The sequence below is a fragment of the Jaculus jaculus genome, chromosome 9 (assembly GCF_020740685.1).
Source record: "Jaculus jaculus isolate mJacJac1 chromosome 9, mJacJac1.mat.Y.cur, whole genome shotgun sequence".
Classification (NCBI taxonomy): domain Eukaryota; kingdom Metazoa; phylum Chordata; class Mammalia; order Rodentia; family Dipodidae; genus Jaculus; species Jaculus jaculus.
This window is the reverse complement of record NC_059110.1, coordinates 133,430,140-133,456,161: the sequence shown is the minus strand read 5'-3', so window position 1 is coordinate 133,456,161 and position 26,022 is coordinate 133,430,140. Positions and strand designations below refer to the sequence as shown.

At 44.7% G+C, this 26,022-nt stretch overlaps 1 protein-coding gene across 1 annotated transcript; it reads right to left on the bottom strand.

Moving 5' to 3' along the window:
• Nucleotides 1-9,225: 9,225 nt before the first annotated feature.
• On the bottom strand, nt 9,226-24,768 carry Polg2 (DNA polymerase gamma 2, accessory subunit). The gene is made up of 8 exons (XM_004655115.3): nt 24,258-24,768; nt 20,308-20,434; nt 20,082-20,187; nt 18,902-19,075; nt 17,138-17,278; nt 16,947-17,027; nt 13,598-13,698; nt 9,226-9,440 (listed from the first exon to the last, which is right to left on the bottom strand). Exons 1-8 carry the CDS (start codon nt 24,748-24,750, stop codon nt 9,275-9,277), a joined length of 1,389 nt encoding a protein of 462 aa, XP_004655172.2. The 5' UTR covers nt 24,751-24,768; the 3' UTR covers nt 9,226-9,274.
• Nucleotides 24,769-26,022: the final 1,254 nt, after the last annotated feature.

Here is a 26,022-nt window from a genome sequence, read left to right as displayed (position 1 = left end):
TGGGCTAGAGTGAGACCCTACCTTGAAAATCCAAATAATAAAAAAGAAGAGTAAAGTATCAGCTAGGTGTTGTGGCTCACACCTATAATCCCAGCACTCAGGAGACATAGCACGTGGCTTGCCATGAGTTCAAGGTCTGTTCTATATAGGGAGTTCAGGACAGCCTGGGCTACCAACTGAGCTACATCCTTAGCCTCTGACCCAGTTTCATATTTAATTAATTTTCTTTTTGTTTTTTTGAGGTAGGGTCTTACTCTGGCTCAGGCTGACCTAGAATTAACTATGTAGTCTCAGGGTGCCCTTGAACTCATGGCAATCTTCCAACCTCTGCCTCCCAAGTGTGGGATTAAAGGAATGCGCCACCACACCTGGCTTATTTTATTTAATCTTTTTATTTGCACATGTGTGTATGTATGGGCCCATCAAAGGAGTCTCCTGACGCTGCAGACAAATGCCTGTCTAGCTTTACCTTGGTGACTGAAGAACTGAACCCAGACCAAGCAGGTTTTGCAAGCACGTACCTTAACTGCTGAGCCATATACCTTGCCCTAGCCTTATATTTTACACTCTCCCCATCCCAACATTACGCCCACTCCCTTCTATGTCAAGGCTTCTGGAGAACTGCAGCTCTCAGATGATAAGCAATTACTTCTTCCATCAGGCTCTGCTGCATCCCAACCCTGTTGTTGTTTGTTTTTGTTTTTCCAGGTAGGGTCTCACTCTAGCTCAGGCTGACCTAGAATTCACTATGTAGTCTCAGGGTGGCCTCGAACTCACGGCAATCCTCCTACCTCTGCCTCCCGAGTGCTGGGATGAAAGGCGTGCGCCACCACGCCCGGCTTCAACATACATTCTTGAATGTCTACCACATGCCAACACTGCTAGAGGCCGAGGGTACAAAGCTGAGTGCGACACGGTGCCTGCCCTGCCCACCCGTCTCGGTGGCGCCTCATGACCCAGGCTGCTGGCCGCAGGGGCTTCCCTCTCCTCCCACTCCACCACCGGCCGCTGCCACGGCCACACGATCTCCCTTTGTTCCTTTCGTCAGCTATGTTGTCACAGTGAGAATGGTGACTGATACAACACCTAAAACAGAAAGAATGATAGAGTTTTGATTTTTTTGAGACAGGGTTTCACTCTAGTACAGGCTGATCTGCAATTCAATCTACAGCCCAGGCTGACCTTGAACTCATGGCTGCCACACCTAATTAGGATATGTGTGTGTGTGTGTGTGTGTGTGTGTGTGTGTGTGTGTGTGTGTGTGTGTTTGAGGTAGGGTCTCACTCTAGCCCAGGCTGACCTGGAATTCACTATGCAGTCTCAGGGTGGCCTTGAACTCACAGCAATCCTCTTACCTCTGGCTCCCTAGTGCTGGAATTAAAGGCATGTGCCATCATGACCGTCTTAGGATTTTTTGTTTTGTTTTGATTTGATTTGTTTGTCAGGTTTTCTAGGTAGGGTCTCACTCGAGCCCAGGTCTCACTCGATAGTTCCAGGCTCACAGTGATCTGCCTCTCTCTATCTCCTGAGCGCTGGAATTAAAGGTGTCCCCCATAAACTCATGTGTTCTGAATGCTAGGTCCCCAGATGGCGGCAAGTTGGGAATGGGAACCTCCTGGTGGTCATTTATTGTTGTAGGCAGGCTTATGGGTGTTATGGCCAGGTTCCCTTTGCCAGTGTTTGGCTGTTGTCCACCTGATGTTGGCCAGGAAGTGATGTCCACTTTCTGCTCACGCCATCGTTTTCTCCTGCCATCACTGAGCTTTCCCTCAAGTCACTAAGCCAACATAAACCCTTTTCTCCCACAAGCTGCTCTTGGTCGGGTGTTTTCTGCTAGCAGCGTGAAGCTGACTGAAACCCAACAGGCCCTGCCTTTCAGATTTGTTTGTTTTTTTTGAGGTAGGGTTTGCTGTAGCCCAGACTGACCTGACCCAGTACCCACACAAATCCAGATGAAAGAGGAGTATGCATCTAGAATTCATTTACAGAGGCACTGGTGTGCCCATACTCTCTCTCCCTCCCCCCCTTTCCCAAATAAATGAAAACTTTTTTTGGGGGGGTTTCGATGTAGGGTCTCACTCTAGCCCAGGCTGACCTGGAATTCACTATGCAGTCTCAGGGTGGCCTCGAACTCAAAACAGTCCTCCTACCTCTACCTCCTGAGTGCTGGGATTAAAGGTGTGAGCCACCACTCCCAGCTTGAAAACATTTTAAGAAAACAAAATTATATATACTTATATATTTGGCTGTGGAGTCCTTGTTGCTACCTGTCCACAGAGAGTAATTCTGTTTCCCAAGGCTGCCTTCTAGAGCTTTCTGCTCCTTCCTTACCCTGGGCTAGATCTCATGGTCTGAGATAAAGCCTTCTTACGCAAATGCAAATGATGCTCCTGTCTCATGTGGCATGCTGGGATTTAAGGGGAGAAGGGCACTGTCCCCTAGCAAGGGTGGAAAACCTGCTTCTGTCCCACCGGAGGGATCAAAGGACTTGGGAGTGTTAAGGTCGCAAATATGCTCATCAAGACCCACTCCTCCTCACACCTGCCTGTGAGGTGTGCAGAGAACTGCCCTTTAAGTCTGTGTGTCTGCTCTACCCTGTGATCAAATCCTGGCCTGGATTCTCAGCACAGCCTGACCTTTGGCTAGAGAGATGGTACCCTTAAATGGAGCTGAGGAGGCCCTCTGGGTATCCTGTCTCGCCCTGAAACGATAACCTCTCATTTTCTCCATGCAAAGCTTCAAGCTTCTAATGCAGCTAATGGAGGCCAAGCAACTCTACAACCCATGTAATTACCACCGTCCCGGGCCCGTCAAGCACTGGAAGCATTTCCCAACCCAGGCTTCACTTTCCCCACCTGCTTCTCCACCGTGGGGAAAGGCTTAGTAATTGTGTAGTCATGGCATGCCAGGGATTCTCACCATACACCCGCCACTGGCCGTAGAGGCCTTCTTGCCATCTCTCCACAGAAGGTGATTTCATTCCCCAAGGCTGCTTTCTAGTCTTACCCTCAACTGGATCTGACAGCAGAGGGTGAGATAAGGGCTTCTCGTGCAGATAATGCGTCTGGAGGCGGCCCCAGGGAGCAGGCATGAAGGGACTGCAGGAAAAGCCAATGCAAAGAGGACCCCGTAGTGTCGGCCACCATGCTGTGACAACTGGGACTTGATGCTACTGGAACCTTCTGTGTATGGTGGTGCACGCCTGTAATCCCAGAACCTGGGAGTTAGACAACAGAGGATGGAGTGTCTGTTCAACGTCATTCTCAGCTCCGCAGCTAACTAGAGGCAGGCCCCACGCTGCAGTTAGCTTCTTGTTGCTGGCAGAAAATACCTGACCAAAAGCAGCTTATGAGAGAAATGGGTTTATTTTGACTTATAGACTTGAGGGGAGGCTCCATGATGGCAGGGAAAACATGGCATGAGCAGAGGCTGGGCATCACCTCCTGGCCAACATTAGTTGGACAATAGCAGCAGGAGAGCGTGCCAAATACTGGCAAGGGGAAGCTGGCTATAATGCCCATAAGCCCGCTCCCAATAATATGCTGCCTCCAGGAGGATGGAATTCCCAAACTGCCACCAGCTAGAGACCCAGCATCAGAACACATGAGTTTATAGGGGTCACCTAGTTTAGACCACCATACCACCTTGTCTAAAAAAAAAAAAAAGGGAAGTAAGGGGGCCATGGCTCAGTAGTTAAATAAAGATGCTTGCTTGCAAAGTCTGGTAGCCCAAGGTTCAGTTCCTCAGCCCCTCCCCCCATATAAGCCAGACACAAAAAAGAGGTACAAGGGTCTGGTGTTTGTTTGCAGTGGCAAGAAACCCCAGAGCAATCCCCACACAAGCATACATGTGTGCAAATAACAAAATTTTTAAAGCAAAAAAATCTCAGAGTTGTCCAACCAGCATCAGTGGCAAGAAGCATTACATATATATATTTTTTTAATTTTTTTGTCTATTTATTTATTTATTTATTTGAGAGTGACAGACACAGAGAGAAAGACAGATAGAGGGAGAGAGAGAGAGAATGGGCACGCCAGGGCTTCCAGCCTCTGCAAACGAACTCCAGACGCGTGCGCCCCCTTGTGCATCTGGCTAACGTGGGTCCTGGGGAATCGAGCCTCGAACTGGGGTTCTTAGGCTTCACAGGCAAGCGCTTAACCGCTAAGCCATCTCTCCAGCCCATTATTTTTGGTTTTTTGAGAGGTAGGGTCGTCTTGCTCTAGCCCAGGCTGACCTGGAATTCACTATGTAGTCTCAGGGTGGCCTCAAATTCTCAGCGATCCTCCTACCTCTGCCTCCCAAGTGCTAGGATTAAAGGTGTGCGCCACCATGCCTGGCTTTTTTCTTTTTGCATTACACTAAAAATATATACATTTGAGACACACAGAGAGAATGAACACCCCATCTACTATTTATTATTACATATTTATAAAGCCAAGGACTCCTATCTCAATCAGTAATATTAACACACAAACCCATGATTTATGATGCTCAGGTTGCCCTCGACTGACTAGCAGGACCTTCTCCACCCTAACCTGTTATTTCTTGTTGTCGTTTGGAGGCAGGACTCACTGTGGAACAGGTTAGTTAGAACTCACTGTGTAGCACAGGCCGGCCTTGAACTCACAGTGAGCCTCCTCCCTCAGCCTTCCTAGTGCTGGGATGAAAGGTGTGAAGCCACCTTGCCTGGCTCTGTTCCTCTGACATGCTGCCATCATTCTTTGCCATGCTCTTCCTTTCTGGCACAACACTATGATGTTCCAGGTTCATCTTGTACTTGTCCTGACCCCACTCTGGAATGAGCCATTTTGCCAAGGAGTTCCAGTTCCTTCTGTATTTAGTGACCACGTCTGGGCTCTTGCTCTGATCACTGCTATTACGATTCTATGTTGCTGCTTCTAGACCTATGTTCAGAGCTTTGGACCCTATGTATGTAGCTACATTTATGGATATTTTTCTATATGTGTATCTGTATTGAAAACCCACAGTTCATAATACTTCCATTTTCTTTTTTCTTTTTTTTTTTTTTTTTTTTTTTTTTGGTTTTTCAAGGTAGGGTCTCACTCTGGTCCAGGCTGACCTGGAATTAACTCTGTAGTCTCAGGGTAGCCTTGAACTCACGGCGATCCTCCTACCTCTGCCTCCCGAGTGCTGGGATTAAAGGCGTGCGCCACCACGCCCGGCGTAATACTTCCATTTTCTAACACAATAGCATAGTACATTCAAGTTTTTTCCCCTTTTTTTCTTTAAACAAACTCCAGATGCATGAGCCACCATGTGCATCCACCTTATGTGGGTATTGGGAAGTCAAACCTGGGACTTAGGCTTTGCAGGCAAGCATCTTAACCACCAAGTCATCTCTGTACCTCTCTCCCTTTTTTAAAATAAATTTTTTATTTGTTTGTTTTTGTTTTGGGTTTTTGTTTTTTTTTTTTTTTTGAGGGAGGGTTTCACTCTAGCCCAGGCTGACCTGGAATTCACTATGTAGTCTCAGGTGGCCCCAAACTCAAGGCGATCCTCCTACTTCTGCCTCCTAAGTGCTGGGATTAAGGCGTGTGTAAAATAAATATTTTTATTTATTTTCAAGCAGAAAGAGAGAGGGAGTGAGAGAATAGGCATACCAGAGTCTCTTGACCCTTTGGCCTTATAGGCAAGCACCTTAACTGCCAAGCCATCTCTCTCTCTCTCTCTCTCTCTCTCTCTCTCTCTCTCTCTCTCTATATATATATATATATATAATTTTATTTTATTTATTTTTAAAGATATTTTTATTTTTATTTATTTGAGAGAGAGATACAGAAATAGGCAGGTAGACAGAGAGAATGGGCGCACCAGGGCTTCTAGCCATTGCAACTCCAGACGTGTGCGTCCCCCCCTTCTGCATCTGGCTAACGTGGGTCCTGGGGAATCAAGCCTCGAACTGGGGTCCTTAGGCTTCACAGGCAAGCACTTAACCACTAAGCCATCTCTCCAGCCTTCTTTTTTAATTTTTCTTTTTTTGATTTTTAATTTTTTTCATTTTTTATTTATTTATTTGAGAGCAACAGACACAGAGAGAAAGGCAGATAGAGAGAGAGGGAGAGAATGGGCGCACCAGGGCTTCCAGCCACTGCAAACGAACTCCAGACACGTGCGCCCCCTTGTGCTTCTGGCTAACGTGGGACCTGGGGAACCGAGCCTCGAACCGGGGTCCTTAGGCTTCACAGGCAAGCGCTTAACAGCTAAGCCATCTCTCCAGCCCCTTTTTTTTTTGATTTTTCAAGGTAGGGTCTCATTCTGGTCCAGGCTGACCTGGAATTAACTATGTAGTCTCAAGGTGGCCTCGAACCCTTGGCAATCCTCCTACCTCTGCCTCCCAAGTGCTGGGATTAAAGATGTGCGCCACCACGCTTGGCTCTCCAGCCCATTTTAATTTTTAATTAAAAAATTTTGTTCATTTTTATTTATTTATTTGAGAATGAGAGAGAAAGAGGCAGATAGAGAGAGAGAGAGAGAATGGGCACGCCAGGGCCTCCAGCCACTGCAGACGAACTCCAGACGTGTGCGCCACCCTTGTGCATCTGGCTAACATGGGTCCTGGGGAATCGAGTATCGAACCGGGGTCCTTAGGCTTCACAGGCAAGCGCTTAACCACTAAGCCATCTCTCCAGCCCTTATTTTGTTTTTTTTTTTTGTTTGTTTTGTTTTTTTTGTTTTTCGAGGTAGGGTCTCACTCTGGTTCAGGCTGACCTGGAATTAACTCTGTCATCTCAGGGTGGCCTTGAACTCATGGCGATCCTCCTACCTCTGCCTCCCGAGTGCTGGGATTAAAGGCGTGCGCCACCACGCCCGGCCCTTATTTTGTTTTTTGAGGTAGGGTCTCACTACAGCTCAGGCTGACCTGGAATTCAGTATGTAATCTCAGTGTGGCCTTGAATTCATGGTGATCTTCCTACCTCTGCCTCCCAAGTGCTGGGATTAAAGGTGTATGCCACCACACATTTAATTTTATTTGAGAAAGAGAAAGAGATAAAGAGAGAGAGGGAGAGAGAGAGGGAGAATGGGCGCACCAGGGCCTTCAGCCACTGCAAATAAACTCCAGGCACTTGTGCTACTCTGTGCATCTGGCTTACGTGGGTCCTGCGGAATTGAACCTGGGTCCTTTAGCTTTGCAGGCAAGTGCTTTAACAGTTAAGCCATCTCTCCAGCCCCCATTTATTTGAAAAAACAAAACATGGGCCAGTATGGTGGCACACGGCTTTAATCCCAGCACTCGGGAGGCAGAGGTAGGAGGATCACCATGAGGACACCCAGAGATTACATAGTGAATTCCAGGTCACTCTGGGCCAGAGTGAAACCCTACCTTGAAAAAAAAAACAAAAAAAAAAAAAAAGGACAGAACACAGTACAGAATAGAAGTTGGGGAAGATTGCTCAGTGGCTAAAGACACTTATTTGCAAAGCCTGTTCAGGTTCAATTCTCCAGAATTCATGTAAATCCTGACACAAAAAGTGGTACAAGAGCCTGGAGTTAGTCTGCAGCAGAAAGAGACCGTGGTGCACCCACACATACAATATATAAACACTACTCTGGTGTACCCGCATACACAAAGAAATACATTAAAAATATTCTTTTAAAAAGACAAAAATTACAGATTACAAAGACAGAAAACACCTCAGTTCCTAACTATAAACAATTATAATAGCTCTGGATACTCTAGATCCTTGGATTTTTTTCCTTTCCTTTTCTTTTTATTTATTTTTGAGACAGGACCTGACTATATAGCCTAGGCTGGCCTTGCTTGATCAAGTAGGATTTCTTTTTTCTTTTCAAATTTTTTCATTAACAACTTCCATTATTATAAAAAATATCCTATGGTAATACCCTCCCTCCCCACTTTCCCCTTTGAAACTCCATGCTCCATCATATCCTCTCCCCTTCTCAATCAGTCTGTCTTTTATTTTGATGTCATCATCTTTTCCTCCTATTATGATGGTCTTGTGTAGGTAGTGTCAGGCACTGTGAGGTCATGGATATCCAGGCCATTTTGTGTCTGGAGGGAGCATGTTGTAAGGAGTCCTACCCTTCCTTTGGCTCTTACATTCTTTCTGCCACCTCTTCCACACTAGACTCTGAGCCTTGGAAGATGTGATAGAGATATTACAGTTCAAGTAGGATTTTTGTTTATTGTAGCTCAACACACACACACACACACACACACACACACACACACACACATAAAGTTGTGTGCATGAGAACATCAGGATCTCTTGTTGCTACAAACAAATATCCATCAGCTTTATATGGGTAGTTAAACTATTTAATTTTTAAAAATTTATTTGCAGAGAATGAGAAAGAGAGAGAGAGAAATATTGAGCACACCAGGGCCTATAACCACTGCAAACAAACTCCAGATGCATGTGCCACTTTGTGCACCTAGCTCTACGTGGATACTGGGAAATGAACCTGGGTTGTCAGCTTTGCAGGCAAGAGCCTTAACCACTGAACCATCTCTCCAGTCCCCCATAGTATTCTTTTAAAAAAATATTTCAGAGAGAAAGGGTGTGGGAGGAGAATGGACATGCCAGGGCATCCAGCCACTGCAAATGAACTCCAGATGCATGCACCACCTTTTGCATCTGGCTAACATGGGTACTGGGGAATTGAACCAGTCCCTAGGCTTCGCAGGCAAGTGCCTTAGCTTCTAAGCCATCTCTCCAGCCCCCCGCATGTATTCTTAATACAATGGAATACATCAAAAGTATAATAATGGGGCTGGAGAGATGGCTTAGCAGTTAAAGCACTTGCCTATGAAGCCTCCGGACCCACATTTGATTCTTCAGGACCCACGTAAGCTATATGTACATGATTGTGCATGCATCTGGAGGTCATTTGCAGTGGCTAGAGGTCTGGTGTGCTTATTCTCTCTCTCACAAATAAATAAATATTCAGCACTCAGGAGGCAGAGGTAGGAGTACTGCCATGAGTATGAGACCACCCTGAGACTACATAGTGAATTTCAGGTCAGCATGGGCTACAGCAAGACCCTACCTTGAAAAAAAAAATAGAATAATAATAGGCTAGGAGGTTGCTCGGTGGTTAGAGGAACTTGCTTTGCAAGCCTGCCAAATGGGGTTTCCGTCCTCAGCTCCCATGTAAAGCTGGATGCAAAAGTGGCACACACACCTGGAATGATTAAAAAACACCAAAAATGCCTGCTACATAAATGCAAAAGGACCAAAAAGATTAAATTAAGACAACAAAATTAACAGAATATTTATTATAAAAATAAAACCTATACATTTTTAGCTGATGCTATATACTTGATTAAAAAGTCTTTTAATTTGGATATGTGCATCATTTCCTTCATTGTGGTGTCTCTACTTCTTAGGTGTATTAATCCATTCTCCAAAGTGGTTTCAGTAATCAGAGCTGTGAACAGGATACTCATTTCATCATACCTAAGACAAACATAGTTAAACAAAATGAATGAGAACTAAAATAAATCATCAACTCCTTAGATTACTGGCTTCAATGAGTTTAGAGTCCATATCACTTTCAACTCCTTACAAAGTTGGGCCTTGGGAGCTGTATCCAAAGCACCTCCACTGTTTTTTTCTGAAACAAGCTCAAAGTGAAGTTTTGAACTCACTTGAGAAACCACAAAGTTGCAAGAGAAACTAAAACCTACGAACTAAGCACCGGCACCTTAACACATCACTGGGGTGGTGTTACATATGGTGAGAGCCATAACCACCTCAGCCCTTAGGAGCTTGGCTACAAGCCGGAACCACACTTGCAGTTTCATAATCAAGCATACTGTACGACAGACCTAGCAGACAAACTAAGCCAAATTCATGCTTCATCTGTACCTTGTCACGTGAGCCTATAGTTTCTAGGTCACAATCCATGCTGGCCTTTGTGCGTACCAAGTCACATTAAATGTTTATTTTCTTAAATTGGGGGGTGATGGTACATGCCTGTAATTGCAGCTTTCAGGGAGGTAGAGGCAGGAGGTTCACAATTCAAGATCATCCTCAGCTGCATAGCAAGGCCAGTTACCTGAGATCCTGTCTTAATTTTTTTTTGGCCAGGCATAATGGTACACACCTTTAATGCCAGCATTGGGGAGGCTGAGGTAAAAGAATCACTGTAAGTTCAATGCCAGCCTGAGACTACATAGTAAATTTCATCCAGGACGCCCGGACTAGAGCAAGAGACCCTAACCTGAAACAAATGCCTTAACTGCTAAGCCACCTTTCCAGCCCTCTATTCCTACTTTTAACACACTTTGCTTCAGACATCATCTGTAAAATATATTTTATTAAAATTTTTGTCTTTTTTCCCTTTTCTTGTCTCTCTCTCTTTTTTACATAGACAGAGGGTTTTACTATGGCCCGGGCTGGCTTCAATTTATGATGCTCCTACCTCAACTCCTAGAGTGCTGGCATTTCAAGCGTGAACTACCATGCCTGGCTGGAAGATATAACTTAACAATTAGAGGGCGCAAGAGCAAAACATACAACTTCAGAACTCTTAGGGGAAAAAAGCTAAAAATAAAAATAAACCCCTAAGAAGGAAGAATGAATCCCTTTACAAAAACAGGTTAATAAAAGAGGACTTGAGAGATAGCTTAGTGGTTAAGGCACTTGCCTATGAAGCCTAAGGACCATGTTCAACTTGCCAGATTCCACGTAAGCCAGACACACAAGGTGACACATTGACAAGACTGCACATGCGCACAAGGTGGTACACGCATCTGGAGTTCAATTACAGTGGCTGGAGGCCCTGGCATGCCACAATTCTCTCTCTCTCATTAAAAAAAAAAGGCTGGAGAGATGGCTTTGTGGTTAAGGCATTTGCATGCAAAGCCAAAGGATCCCAGTTCAATTTCCCAGGACCCACATAAGCCAGATGCACAAGGAGGCACATGCATCTGGAATTCATTTGCAGTGGCTGAAGGCCCTGGTGCATCCATTCTCTCCCTCTCTCTGCCTCTTTCTCTGTATCAAATAAATAAATAAATAATATATATATATTTTTTAAAAGGCCAGTCTGTTGGGCTTGCCTCAAAAAAAAAAAAAAAAGGTTAATGAAAAAGCAGAACTAGCAAGACTAAAGACAACTTATTCAATGACAAGAGTATTTCAATAATCAAGATGGGATATTTAGTATCCTTAGCTTGGGTAATGGTTGTGAAGACAGAGAGATGTCAGGCTGAGCTCTATTTTGGAGCTGGGCATGATTGTTCACATCTGCAACCCTAGCACTCAGAAGGCCGAGGGCAGCAGGATGACTGAGTTTGAGGTCAGACAGTGAGTTCCAGAGCATCCTGGGAAGCAGGGTGAGACCCTGTCTCAAAAAGATACCCAAACCAAACAACAATAACAAAACAAGAGAGAGCTACTTAGCAAGCAGACTGACACCATTTGGTGGTAGACCAGATGTGGGGAGTAAGCAAGATGACCTACACTGATTAACCCTAATCTGAAATGCTTAGGACCAGAACTGTTTTGAATTATTTTTAGATTCTGGAACATTTTCATATGTATAATGATATGTCTTAGCAATAGGACCCAAGTCTGCACATGAAATTAATTTATGTTTCACATATACTTCATGCATATAGTCTAAAAGAAATTTTCTGTGTGTGTGTGTTATGTGTACATGAATGTTTGTATGTGTGTAGGTATGAGGTCAGAGAACAATCTTGGGTGTTATCCACAGAAATGCTGCCCATCTCTTTATTTTAATTAATTTATTTATTGAGAGAAAGGGAGAGAATGGGCTGCCAGGGACTCTAGCCGTTGCAAACAAACCCCAAATGCATGCATGTGCCACCTTGTGCATCTGGCTTTATGTGGGTAATGGAGAAATGAACCTGGGTCCTTTGACTTTGCAGGCAAGTACCTTAACTGCCAAGCCATCTCTCTGGTCCTTAATAATTTTATTTATTTAATTGCAAGGAGGGGGTGTCAGAGAGAAATGAAGGTGTGTGCCAGGGCCTCTAGCCATCACAAATGAGCTCCTGATACATGTGCCGCTTCATTGTGCATCTGGCTTTATTTGGGTACTGGGGAACAGAACTGGGTTTGCCCAGGTTATTAGGCTTTACGGGCAAGTACCTTAATCACTAAGCCATCCCTCCAGCCCTGTCTACCCCTTTTTGAAACAGGGTTTTGGCTAGCTAATTAGGCTAGACTGGCTAACCAGTGAGCTCCATCGATCTGCCTGTCTCTTTCTCCCTAGCACTGGAATTAGACATGGGCTACCATCCCTGGCATTTTTTCCTTTTGTGTGTAGCGTGTGCATGTGTACGTGCCCTGGGGTGTGCCGTATGCTAGCTGGTGGTTGGGTTGCTAGCCTGTGGTGGCTGGAATACAACTTCTGGAGGGAGGTGTCCTGCTCCATCGCTCTTTCCGCCCGGTCTTGCTTTGAGCCCCAGCCTCGTTTTACTGATCTCAGAGCTTGATGGGGGTGGGAGCACTGAAGACTCTCAGGTCTCTGCTCCCTGATGGACTGGGGTTACAGGTATTTGTGGCCTTGCCCAACTGCTTCACCTGGGATCTGTGTATTTGAACTCAAGTCTCAGGCCCTCATGCTTGTGCAGGAAGTGCATTTTAACTGCTGAGCCATTACTCAGCCTCACTTGGCTTTTTTTTTTTTTTTTTTTTTTTCCAGGTAGGGTCTCGTTATAGCCCAGGCTGACCTTGACCAGGATCCATCTGGTATTTTTATGCAGCGATGGATCTCAGGTTCTCACACCTGTGAGGCAAGCAATTTCCTGATTGAGCTATCTCCCCAGCCTATAAAATATTTTAATGGGGTTGGGAAAATGGCTCTGCAGTTATAGGTGCTTTCTATACAAGCCTGTCCACTCTTGATACCCAGCACCCATGTAAAGTGGTACACATGCCCCTAATGCCCATGCACCTGTGGCAATGGGAGGCAGAGCCAGAACCCCAAGGCTTGTGGGCCAGCTAGACTGGCCTTCCCAAGGGCAAAAGACCCTGTCTCAAGTAAGTGGGAGGAAAAAGCCAACCCTCTGAGGTTGACTTCCACGTGCGCAATGTGGCCCCCACACACCCACAACTACATTTAAAAATATTTTTATGCACCTGTGTTTTGACTGAAACCTGTGACAAGGTCAGGTGTAGAATTTTCCACCTGCTGCAAAAATATCAGTACTCAAAAAGTTTCAGATGTTAGAGCATTTCAGATTTTAGGTTTTGGTAGCCAGCTTCAGTTTTAGGTGAGAGGTGCCAACTACTCCAGTACAGAATACTCTTCCATGTAGTTAAAAATGAACTCACTATCAGCAAGGAAAGGCATTCAATAAATGTTCTTTCAGTCCTGATTGAACCAATGTATTATATATAACTTCATCCCTGAGAAACTGCCAAACAGAGGTGCACCCACAAATGTACCCACCGAGTGCTGTTCTTTGTTACAGCAATTAACTAAGTGCCCATAATTCTATAAAAGGTAAAGTTATAAATAATGTAAAGTTACAGCATTTTATTTTTATAAAATGTGATTTATTTTTATTAGCAAAAACTAACAAACATATAATCACTCTGAATAAAACACTTTTTTAATAACAAGGAAGGTAACTTACTTGGAATAGAGCTGTTCCAATGAGGAATGCATAGTCTCCAAATAGCCAGGCCACACAGAAATCCCATTTTCTAGTAATTCATTAAATAGTCCTTGACAAACCTGGAGACACATAAAAAGACTTCAAATTTGTAAGAAATACAAGTTGTAAGAGTGTCCTAGTTTGGTGAAATTACAATCACCTTTTCAATCTCTAAAATATATATGAATTCTTTAAGTTATATGATACTAATATCTCTAAATTATGTTGTAAATTTTGACTTTTTTTTTGAGGTATGGTCACAGTTTAGCCCAGGCTGACCTGGAATTCACTATGTAGTCTCAGGGTGGCCTCGAACTCATAGTGATCCTCCTACCTCTGCCTCCTGAGTGCTGGATTAAAGGCATGCACCACCACGTCTGGCTTCACTTTTTTTTTTTTTTTGGTTTTTCGAGGTAGGGTCTCACTCTAGCCCAGGCTGACCTGGAATTCACTCCATATTCTCAGGGTGGCCCTGAACTCATGGTGATCCTCCTACCTCTGCCTTCCGAGTGCTGTGATTAAAGGCATGTGCCACCATGCTCGGCTCTGGCTTCACTTTTTTTTCTACCCTACGCTGACCTTCAGCTGAAGGCAATCCCTCTATTTCAGCCTCCCGAGTGCTGGGATTAAGTATGTAACACCACTCCTGGATTTTGTTGGATATTTTAGAAAATGTGCTTTGAAAATGAAGAAACTAGTTCAGAAGTTAGAGTAATCCCAAGTTTAGATTTCTGGGTGAGGGATGATCAACTGAATATAAATCTTTGCAGGGGCATTTTTACACCAATCAGGAATTATCATCATGCTCATTCAAAACACAAACCAAACCAAAACAGATCCTATGAGGAAAAAAAAAAAGTAAAACAAAACTGGGTCCAAAGAGCTCTGTTAACTCTCAAACTCCTGTGACAGGCAAGAAGTGTACCCTAGGGTTTGACTCCCATATCAGGAAGAGAAGGGCGGACTAGGAAAGAAGGAGGACGAGAAAACCCAGCAGTGTGGCATTCTAAAAGCCAACTACAAAAGGTGCTTCGGGCGGAGGACTGGCTTTCGTGGAATGCTGGAGAAGAGACCCTGACTGGAAATACAGAGCAGTAACACAGCGTGCAGTTATACAGCTCAGCAGTAGAGCGCTTATCTAGCATACTTGAGGTCCTGGGTTGAACCCCAAGCACCAAAAAACAAATGAATAAACCAATAAATATTTCTATGAAACTCTATGTTAAATGTCAAAGCCATTGCCCCAGCCACAACCTTTTTTGTTTTCTTGGCAAGCAGTGGCAAAGCAAAGGAGAACAAAACTTTAAGCCTCCTTCCATCTGGGACTAACTCAAGGAGGCCTCCTCACCCTCAGGCACAGTGGACATGTTTGTGCAACATCCCTGACCTCCATTATATACACAGTGTGACAATCAAAACTGCCCCACTTGCTACCAAAGATACCTGCTCCCCAAGGGGAGACGGTGGTGTCAGGGAGGGGTGTGACTGAGCTGGAGCACTCTCTCACTACAAGGGTGTTGGGAAACTACCACAAAGTAAGGAAAGAAGGGAAATAAGCCACTGTCTTCTCTGGTGGGTTCACTAGGGCCGCCTGCCCAGACATCTCCATAGCAACCAGGGATTACATGAAGAACATCCCAAATCTTTGAACCTTCTCGTTGACCTCGGGTCCAGGGTGGGTCTGAGCCCTTGAGGCAGATGTGACGACTGCTGAGGGAGTCTCAGGACAGAGAAGAGTGGCCTCTTCACTTTGCTCAAGAGTATTTACTAATGAGAACAAACTTGAAAAATCAAAAGATTGATCTAGAACTGTTGCTCATACCAACAAGTACCAGTGTTAAGTTAAAAGGGAAAGGAGGGCCGGGTGTGGTGGCATACACCTTTCATCCCAGCACTGGGGAGGTAGATGTAGGAGGATCGCTATGAGTTGGAGGCCAATGAGACTACATAGTTAATTCCAGGGCTGCTTGTGCTAGAATGGGACCCTACCTCAAAAAAAAAAAAAAAAAAAAAAAAAAAGGGAAAGGGGATAGAAATAATTCACTAGAGCAAGAGAGATGGCTCAGCAGTTAAAGGCGCTTGACAACCAGGTTCAATTCTCCAGTACCCATGTAAAGCCAAGATACAAAGTGGTGCATGTATCTTGAGTTCATTTGCAGTGGCAGGCGGCCCCAGCATACCCATTCTTTCCCACTGCTCCTATCTCTCCATCTTTCTCTCTCAATAAATATTTATTTTAAAAAAGAATTTACTAGATAACTGTATAAATATTTTACTTACTAAAACTGTATAAGCTGGGCATGGTGGCATACATCTTTAATCCCAGCACTTGGGAGGGAGAGAGGTAGGAGGATCACCATGAGTTTGAGGTCAATTTGAGTTTATATAGCCTGGGTTCAGTGAGACCCTTCCTGGAAAAACAAAAACAAACAAACAAACAAAAAAGCCAACAAGGGCTGGAGAGATGGCTTAGTGGTTAAGCGCTTGCCTGTGAAGCCTAAGGACCCCGGTTCGAGGCTCGGTTCCCCAGGTCCCACGTTAGCCAGATGCACAAGGGGGCGCACGCGTCTGGAGTTCGTTTGCAGAGGCTGGAAGCCCTGGCGCGCCCATTCTCTCTCTCTCCCTCTATCTGTCTTTCTCTCTGTGTCTGTCGCTCTCAAATAAATAAATTAATTAATAATTTAAAAAAAGCCAACAAAAAATAAATAAAACTGTATAAACTCATTTATTTATTATTTTCAAGGTAGTTTTGCTCTAGCCCAGGATGACCTAGAATTCACTATGTAGTCTTAGGGTAGCCTTGAAGTCATGGCAATCCTACCTCTGCTTCCCAAGTGCTGGGATGAGAGGCATGCACCACCAGGGTTGGTTCTCATTTTGAGTGGGTATAACTTCAACAGTGAAACCCACTGAACTGTTTTCTGATTCTTTAACATATTATGCCTTCAATTTATCTATATACCTATAGTTAACCACAGTTCTTTAATAATGAATAAATCAAAATAAGATTTTAAATAGCAAGCTACCAAGTTTACTAATGGTTATAACATCATAGCTCTTAAAACTCATTTAACCCACCCTTCTTAAGCTGGTTGTGGTGGTGCATTCCTTTAGCCCCTGTACTCAGGTGACTGAGGTAGGAGGACGCTGTAAATTCAGGGCCAGCTTGGAGCTTGTTTTCTTTCAAGTGTCACTATCAGCCAAGTGTAGTGGCTAAACCTGTAATCCCAGAACTCAGGAGGCTGAGGTAGGCAAACTGCCACGAGTTCAAGGACAGCCTGGGCTAGAGTGAGACCTTACCTTGAGAAATAAACAAACACCCACCCACCTGTCTTAGTTCCACTGCTGGACCTCTTGACACATCCAAAGCGACCTTAATGGGAGCTAAACAAGGGTGAAGCTTCAGGACCTAAGGCATATGGAGGGAATGAAGAGGAAGAGGAGCGCAGTTAACACAGAAAAGAAACAAACCCAAACGTTAATTTAAGTTTTCCAGTTCATCTGAAATATCAAAAGCACCTTTCTATGAAGGTTTTTCTTCCTTGAGAAGGAGTTCTCTGTGAGCTGGAATGAATCATAGAGGTAAGCCAGCACGCCTCGGTCCAGATCCCCACTTACAGACAGAACACAAGGAACCACAGCTTTCCGTCCATCTCGGCCCTTCACGGAGAACAAGACAAAGGGTCACTTAGCAAATCATAATCCATAATCAGAATACAAAAATCAAAGATGCATGTCACAAAGGACCTTCTCCACCCCAGGGTTATGTTAGGCCCTGGGCCCAAGGTAAAACCATGTCTCTACTCTCAAGGGAGTCCAGGGTTTCAACTGTGGCACTCAGTTGTAAATGTCAAACCCAGCAGGCCTCAGCTCTGTTCCTGAAGATGAACTAACTCATCTGTGTGGGATCCAGGCTTTGCTCCTTTTAGTAGTTCCTTTGTTAAGATCTGATATTTGGAAAGATAATTTTTTTTTTTTAGGTTTTTTGAATTATGGTTTCACTCTAGCCCAGGCTGACCTAGAATTCACCATGTAGTCTTAGCTGGCCTTGAACTCACGACAATTCTCCTACATCTGCCTCCCAAGTGCTGTGATTAAAGGTGTATGCTACCACACCTGGCTCAAAAAAAAATTTTTTTTAAACTTTTTTGAGAGAGGTAGGGTCTAACTATGTAGCCCAGGCTGGCTTTGAGCTATGAATCTTCCTGCCTCAACCTTCCAAGTGCTGAAATTGCATGTGCCACCATACCTGGTTCATAGAGCTGTATTCCCTTAGACCTGGGCTCTATCCCAAGATATAAGTAAAAGTGAATTTACATTGGAGAAACCTGGCAGACACTATTTTAGCTAAGTGATAAAAAAATTAATTAAATTAATAGGACACAGGTTTTATTCCCCAGGACCCATGTAAGCCAGATGCACAAGGTGGTGCATGCATCCGGAGTTCATTTGCAATGGCTGGAGGCCCTGGCATGCCCATTCTCTGTCTGCCTCTTTCTAATAAGTAAATAAAAATAAAGTACTTTTATTAAAAAATTAATATATTTATACCCACTGATGCCTTCTAATCTGATGCTGAGATGCAGGCAGCATTGCTTCCATGGTATCCATGGCTGAGCTACATAAATCATGAAGAAACTTGACAATACACACCAAGGGACATTCTACAAAATATCTACCTTCTTTTCTTCAAGCGTCACGATCAGCCAGGTGCCGTGGCTCAACCTATAATCCCAGAACTCTGGAGGCTGAGGCTGGCAAACTGCCATGAGTTCAAGAACAGCCTGGCTACAGAGTGAAACCATCCTAAAAACAAAAACAGCAAGGTTCACCATTTGAAGGAGACTGGAGACATGGCAACCACATTAAACACATGACCCTGGGTTGATCTTGGACCTATAAAGCACATTACTGGAGCCAGGTGGATGGCCATGCCTTTAATCCCAGCACTTGGAAGGCTGAGGTAGGAGGATTGCTGTGAGTTCAAGGCCACTCTGAGACTACATAGTGAATCCAGGTGCCAGGCTAGAGATCCTACCTTGAAAAACCAAAAAATAAAAATAAATCACGTTATTGGGATAATCAATTAACTCTCATGTGTTTTGTGGGATGAAGAGTAATAATGGATTTCTGTTAATTTCCTGACTTTGACACCTGCAGTGTGGTTATGTAGTTGAGTATCACCCCAAATGGGAATATTCATGGGAATAATCTCAAATAATTCAGAAATGATGACAGAAAAATGTGGATAAGGAACATATGGAAGATCAAGGTAAAACATACATGTAACTCTGACACCTTTCCAGGATACATGTGTAAGAGTTCTTGATCTCCTAGATTCCACAGGGTTTCTATGGGCTCCTTTCCCCAGGGGAAATGGTAGTAAAGCTTGTTTCCTTTTCGTCCCTCTTCATCCTGACAATCGCTGCTGCTGAAGTTAGATGGACTCACAGCAAACTGGAAAAGAAAGTTTGTTTTGTTAACTTATTAAAATAAATATAGTTTACCTCTAAACTCATAGTTATCTCTTAAAAATGAATTAAAGTTGCAGGCTAGGGATGGAGCTCAATTGGTAGAGTGTTGGCTAGAGGCCCTGGCATACCCATTCTCTATCTGACTGTCCCCTCTCTCTCTCTGCTTGCAAATAAATAAAATCAAATATTTTAAAAAATTATTTATTTATTTGCAGCAGAAAGAGACATCACTTGGGAGGCAGAGGCAGGAGAATCAGGAGTTTAAGGCTATCCTCAGTGTGGGGGTTTGATTCAGGTGTCCCCCATTAACTTATGTGTTCTGAACGCTAGGTCCTCAGCTGGTGGCAATTTGGGAATTGAAGCCTCCTAGATGTGATGTATTTCTGGAGGCAAGCTACAGGTGTTATAGCCAGCTTCCCCTTTCCAGTATTTTTGGCACACTCTCCTGCTGCTGTTTTCCACCTTATGTAGGCCAGGAGGTGAAGTCCACCCTCTGCTCATGCCATTGTTTTCTCCTGCCATCATGGAGCATCCCCTCAAGTCTGTAAGCCAAAATAAACTCTTTCCTCCCTTCTTGGTCAGGTGCTTTCTGCCAGCAACATGAACATGACTGCAACCCCCCAGTTATCATACAGCAAGTTCAAGGCCAGCCTGAGCTACATGAGACCCTGCCTCAAACAAACAAAAATAAAAAAGCCACAAAAGTATTATCCCTGGGGCTGGAGAGATGGCTAAGCAGTTAAGGCGTTTGCCTGCAAAGCCAAAGTACCCCAGTTCAATTCCCCAGGACCCAAGTGAGCCAGATGCACAAGACGGAGTATACGTCTGGAGCTCGTATGCAGTGGCTGGAGGCCCTGATGTGCCCATTCTCTATGCCTCTTTCTCTCTGGCTGTCACTCTCAAATAAATAAATAAATCTATTAAAAAAAAGTATTATCCCTGATACATTAAGACAATTCACCTCTTGATTAAAATGACAATTGTAGTACCTTTCTCCACCACAGAAGCCGATGACGCAACCAGAAATCCAGCCACTGGCTTGCAGTTCTTGCAGAAGTAAACCACACCAAGGAAGCCTCAGTCCTCTCACCGATGCTTTGCATATTATGAAACAAAAACAAAAATGTCGGCAAGTTGGCTTTTTTGAAAATTCTATAATCTACCCCAAAATGGGAATGACTGGCTCTTAACCAGGTCATTCGTCAGGTCACGTACCTTTGAATACTACCAGGCATCTGCTCAGGGCCTGAAACAGGATGGAAACATGCTCCAATCTGAGCAAGGCCATATGGCAGCCTTCTGTTTACCAGATCCAGGCAAGTAACATAGTGCTTTAGGGCACCTGTCAAGACAGTCACTGCATTAATTTCTTACACCCACACACCCACCCAAATTGTTTTGTCAACGTGTAGACAAACCACAAGTAAAATAGTATTTGCACACAGCATTCAAAGTAGCTAAATTACCATTTCGTTTTAGGCGATGCCCCTAACTTTTTACTTGAAACCTTTCATGTCCACAAAAACATAGAAATAACAGTATAAATCAGGTGTGGTGGTACATGTGTGTGATCTTTCAGCAGGCTAAAGCAAAAGGATTGCTGCACAGCCTGGGCTACATAGTGAATTTAAGGGCAATCTGGGATTTAGAACAAGAAACCCTGTCTCCCAAAAGCAAAAGAAGCAAGAATGAAATGATACATGTCACCTTTAAAGAGTCAGGCACGGTGGCACACATCTGTAATCCCAGCACTTGGGAAGTGAAGATAGGAGAATCTGGAGTTCAAGGTCATCAACTACACACAGTGTTTAAGGCCAACCTGGGCTACTGGAGACCCTGTCTCAAGTAATCAAAAAACAAATTAATATTTTGCCATGTTCTTTCTCATTTACTTCTAATACTGTAGTATTCATCTCTTAAAAATACTCTCAGTGACCATTATTAAACTATAATTATCCAAGTGTGGTGGCACATACCTTTAATCCCAGTGCTTGGGAGGCAGAGGAAAGAGGAGCGCAGTGAGTTTGAAGCCACCCTGAAACTACATAGTGAATTCCAGGTCAGCCTGGGCTACAGTGAGACTCTACCTCAAAAAACCAACAAACAAAAAAACCCCACAATTAATTAACAAAAGTGCTATAATGAAAACCATTTCACATATGGCTGTTCCTGCTCCAAAACATTAGTTTTTGCTCTTTTCTTCCTACTTAGAATTCAGGTAGTGCATTTTCAGTGGGTCTTTTCATTCTATCAAGAACATCTCGGGCTGGAGAGATGGCTTAGTGGTTAAGCGCTCGCCTGTGAAGCCTATGGACCCCAGTTCGAGGCTCAGTTCCCCAGGTCCCACGTTAGCCAGATGCACGAAGGGGCACACGCGTCTGGAGTTCGTTTACAGTGGCTGGAAGCCCTGGCACGCCCATTCTCTCTCTCTCCCTCTGTCTTTCTCTCTGTGTCTGTTGCTCTCAAATAAATAAATAAATAAATAAATTGAACAAAAAAAAAAAAAAAAAGAACATCTCTCTGACTCCTTCCCTGTTCATTATGCTTTCTCAGTTTTTGAGACAAGGGCTCACGATATAGCCCAGGCTAGACTCAAAAGTCTGGATCCACCTGCCATAGCCTTCCTATCTCACTTGGGATTCGCTGTTTCTCTATGATTTTGTGTGAGTGTGTGTTTTATTTATTTGAGAGCAACAGACACAGAGAGAGAAAGTGGCAGAGAGAGAATGGGCACATCAGGGCTTCCAGCCACTGCAAACAAACTCAGACACATGTGCCACCTTGTACATCTGGCTTACATGGGTACTGGGGAATAGAGCCTAGAACCAGGATCCTTAGTCTTCAAAGGCAAGCGTTTAACCACTCAGCCATCTCTCCATACCTCATATTAGATTATTTTGTTAAAGTAAGACCTCCCCCAACGATACCCTGCTCCGTTCAAATCTTCATTTTATTTGTTTCCAAGGTAGGGTCTTGTGGTAGCCCAAGCTGACCTGGAATTCACTATGTAGTCAGTGTGACCTGGAACTCATGGCAATCCTCCTACTCTGCCTCCCGAGTGCTGGGATTAAAGGTGTGTGCCACCACACCCAGCTCTTCAAATCTTTATTTTTTTATTTTATCACATTTTTTTTTGGTTTTTCGAGGTAGGGTCTCATTCTGGTCCAGGCTGACCTGGAATTAACTCTGTAGTCTCAGGGTGGCCTTCAACTCACAGCAATCCTCCTACCTCTGCCTCCCGAGTGCTGGGATTAAAGGCATGTGCCACCACGCCCGGCCAAATCTTTATTTTTATAAAATATATATATTTTAGCTTGGGGACAGAACCAAGGACATTAGAAACAGAAAGACAACCAAATGGAATTTGGGTCTAGTACATGAATAACTTGAATGAGTGGGTCTCTGTGAGTGGTTACAACTCATTTTCTAGGTCTTTATAATTGTGATAGTGAGTTTATTTAATAGGAAAGACTGGTTTGTTTGGAGACATGGTGAATGAGTGGACAGACAGTAATACCCCAAAGTAAAGCTATATGGGATAAAATACTACAAATCAAAAAAATTATCACATTAGTCACTAGATTTTTGTTTAGTTTGCTTTACTTCATTATGGATATCTTTATTTTGGTTTTTCGACGTAGGGTCTCACTCTAGTCCAGGTTGACCTGGAATTCACTATGTAGTCTCAGGGTTGCCTTGAATTTAGGGCAACCCTCCTACCTCTGCCTCCCTAGTGCTGGGATTAAATGCGTGCACCACCACACCCGTCTAGGATAGTATTTTGTGTGTGTGTTTTGAGGTATGGTCTCCAGACTGACCTGAAACTCACTATGTAGTCTCAGGCTGGCCTCAAACTCACAGCAGTCCTCCTACCTCTGCCTACTTAGTGCTGGGATTATAGGCGTGCACCACCATGCTCCAAAGCAGCATTTCTTTTTCTTTCTTTTCTTTCTTTCTTTCCTTCCTTCCTTCCTTCCTTTCCTCCTCCTTTGTTTTTTTTTTTTTTTTTTTGTGGTAGGATCTCACTCTAGCCCAGGCTGACCAGGAATTCACTATTTATTAGCCGCAGGGTGGCCTCAAACCCACGGTAATCCTCCTACCTCTGCCTCCCAAGTGCTGGGAGTAAAAGATGTGTGCCAACACGCCGGACATAGAGACAGCATTTCTTAAAGATGAGACTGTGGTTCTAGAGAGATGGCTTAGCCTTAGCAGTTAAGGCGCTTGCCTGTGAAGCCTAAGGACCTAGGTTCAATTAATTCTCTAGGTCCCATGTAAGACAGATGATCAGTAGCACATGTGTCTGGAGTTTGTTTCCAGTGGATAGAGGCCCTGGTGGGCCCATTCATTTTCTCTGTCTTAAATTAAAAAAAAAAAAAAAAAAAAAAAAGGGAGCCTGTGACAGCAAGTCTGTCTTGAAAAGAGCTTCAGTGGGGCCAGTGGTGCTGAAGAGGCAGAGGCAAGAGAATCAGGAGTTAGAGGTAGCCTGTGCGCTTTGTATTTTTTTGAGCCAGGTGTGGTGGCACACACCTTTAATCCCAGCACTGGGGAGGCAGAGGTAGGAGGATGGATGTGAGTTGGAGGCCAGCCTGGGCTAGAGGGAGACCCTACCTTGAAGAAACCAAAAAGTGCCCCCCCACCATTTCTGGATTATGTTGTATTTGACTTCTGACCGAGGATACAAATTATTGTGTGGTCACTCAAAATTCGCTTACAAAACGTGATTAGTCTTATTGGATGGGAAACTAAAAATAACCTAGCAAATAAAATTAAAAGAAGGTTGTAGAACAGTTTTCATTAAGAAGGTGGGGGTGGGGTCTTTTTAATGAGAAAAATGACCTCTTGTAGGCAAGTATATTAAACTCAAGATCTGTGTTTGATATCTGTGAACAAATATTTCAAACACATGACTGATTCCCCAGTACCTATGTAAATGCAGTTGCACAAAGTGGAGCAGGTGTCTGGAGTTCGTTTGCAGTAGCAATAGGGCTGTGGCATGCCGTTCTCATTCTCTGCTTGCAAATAAATTAAAAAAAATTTTTTTAAAGGATCAGAAGCAAATAACTTCATTTGCAAGAGATCAGAGGGCCAGTTGCAATCCCCAAACTAACGCAAGGTTTCCTTTCCACCCCAGTTGTTTTGAAGCATGAAATCGTGAAGAGCCGTACCGTGAAGAAGAGTCTCCCGTAGCTTCCCAGCTTTTAGCACGTTCTCAAGAAAGGACACTAGCTGTTCCTTACTAAGCTCTTTGTCTTGCAAGATCTCGCGTATACTTTCTGGGGAGACTAACCTGCAGGCACGGTCCCCGGGCTGCGAAGGGCCTGCTTCGTGGTGGGGGCCGTCCACCGCGAAGACCTGCTCCCTGAACACCACCACCGAGGACCACCACTCTGCGGCTAGGTTCTTCCGCAAGCCCACGCCCAGGGGCCCAAAGCCGGGGTGGCACCCGCCCAGGAGCGCCTCTCGGCTGAGCTGCGGCTCGGTCCCGCTAAGGAAATGCCTCCTCTGACACATCTCTAAGAGCGCCTCGCCGCCCTCCGCGGCCCCCGGGGGCTCGGCGTCGGGCCTCCCGAGCGGCCCCGCATCTACTCGACCCCCGCGCCCGGACGACCAACACCGACAGGCGCTCCGGCAGGCCCTGGCGGCCGCACCCGAGCGCATCGCCTTCAGCGCTCTGCAATCTGAGGTTCCTTTTAAACCGCCACAGCCCGAGCGGATACGGGGAAGCCGCGCCACAGGCGCACCGGAAGTGAGCCTGCGCGGCCGGCCACGCCCCGGAAGCGCTGCTGCTCCGGGCAGACCCCTCGGCGTATCCCGTCTTCCCGAGGCCTTCGACGCCGTGTTTACAAACCCGCGTTCGTTCGAGGCTGGCAGCCTTTCTTTCTAAACTCCCGCCCCGCGCTCGTTTCTCAAAGGTTATCCCCGCCAGCTTCCTACTGCGGCCCTGTGAGCCTGGAATACCAGGTTCTCTAGAAAGGAGTGGTGGCGCACTTGGAGGGCCGAGGTAGCACTGCAGCGAGCCTGGGTTAGACCCTGCGCATTTCTCTGGACTAGACAGAGCCATGGTGGAATCCTTGGCTGGTATGTTTCAAGTTGAGTCCCACGTTGTATTCCCCAAATACTTGATTTTAGACGTGTACCAAAATAATTTGGGGACGGGAGTTGCGGCACACGTCCTTAATCCCAGCACTCGGGAGGCAGAGGTACGATTTGAGTTCAAGGTCAGCCTGAGCTAGAGTAAGACCCTACCTCGAAAAGAAAAAATAAAAATATTATCCTTTACAGTAAAGACAACCCTTCCTATTTTAAAACAGCCACCAGTGGCCCACTCTTTTAAGTACTCCTTTGCGTGATGGGACATGCAACCCCAAAAGTGAGGTAGCGCCCATTTTAATAAAGCATTTTTTAAAAAGTGCAGTCACATATAGGCCTTTGCCTCAGCCTCCCAAATGCTGAGATTATAGGCACAAGCCACCACCAGCTCACAGCCCAGATTTAACAGCTTCCCTATAATTAATTGTGGAAGGCTGGAGAGATGGCTTAGCCAATAAGGCATTTGCCTGCAGTATGTTTTGCAGTGGCTGAAGGCCCTGGTGCACCCATTCTCTCCCTCTCAAATAAATGTATTTTAAAACAAAAAAGCAAACTTAAATGATTGTGGAAATTCTGAAAACCAGTAAAATATTTCTCGCTAGCTTCCAAGGAAGGGGCAGTTTATGAATAGCAATTACTTAGCAGTTAATGTGTAACATAGAAGTTAAATTATCACTCCTAAAAAGTACAAGCAAGTTAATGGGGGCAGGAGAATGAGAAACTGCAAAGCCGGTACCAAGTGTATACCAGGCAACGCCAGCGAAGAGGCCTCTACGCAAATAAACGAAGGAGAGTATGGGGAGAAAAATCACATTTATTAGTTAAGACAACCACAGGCTG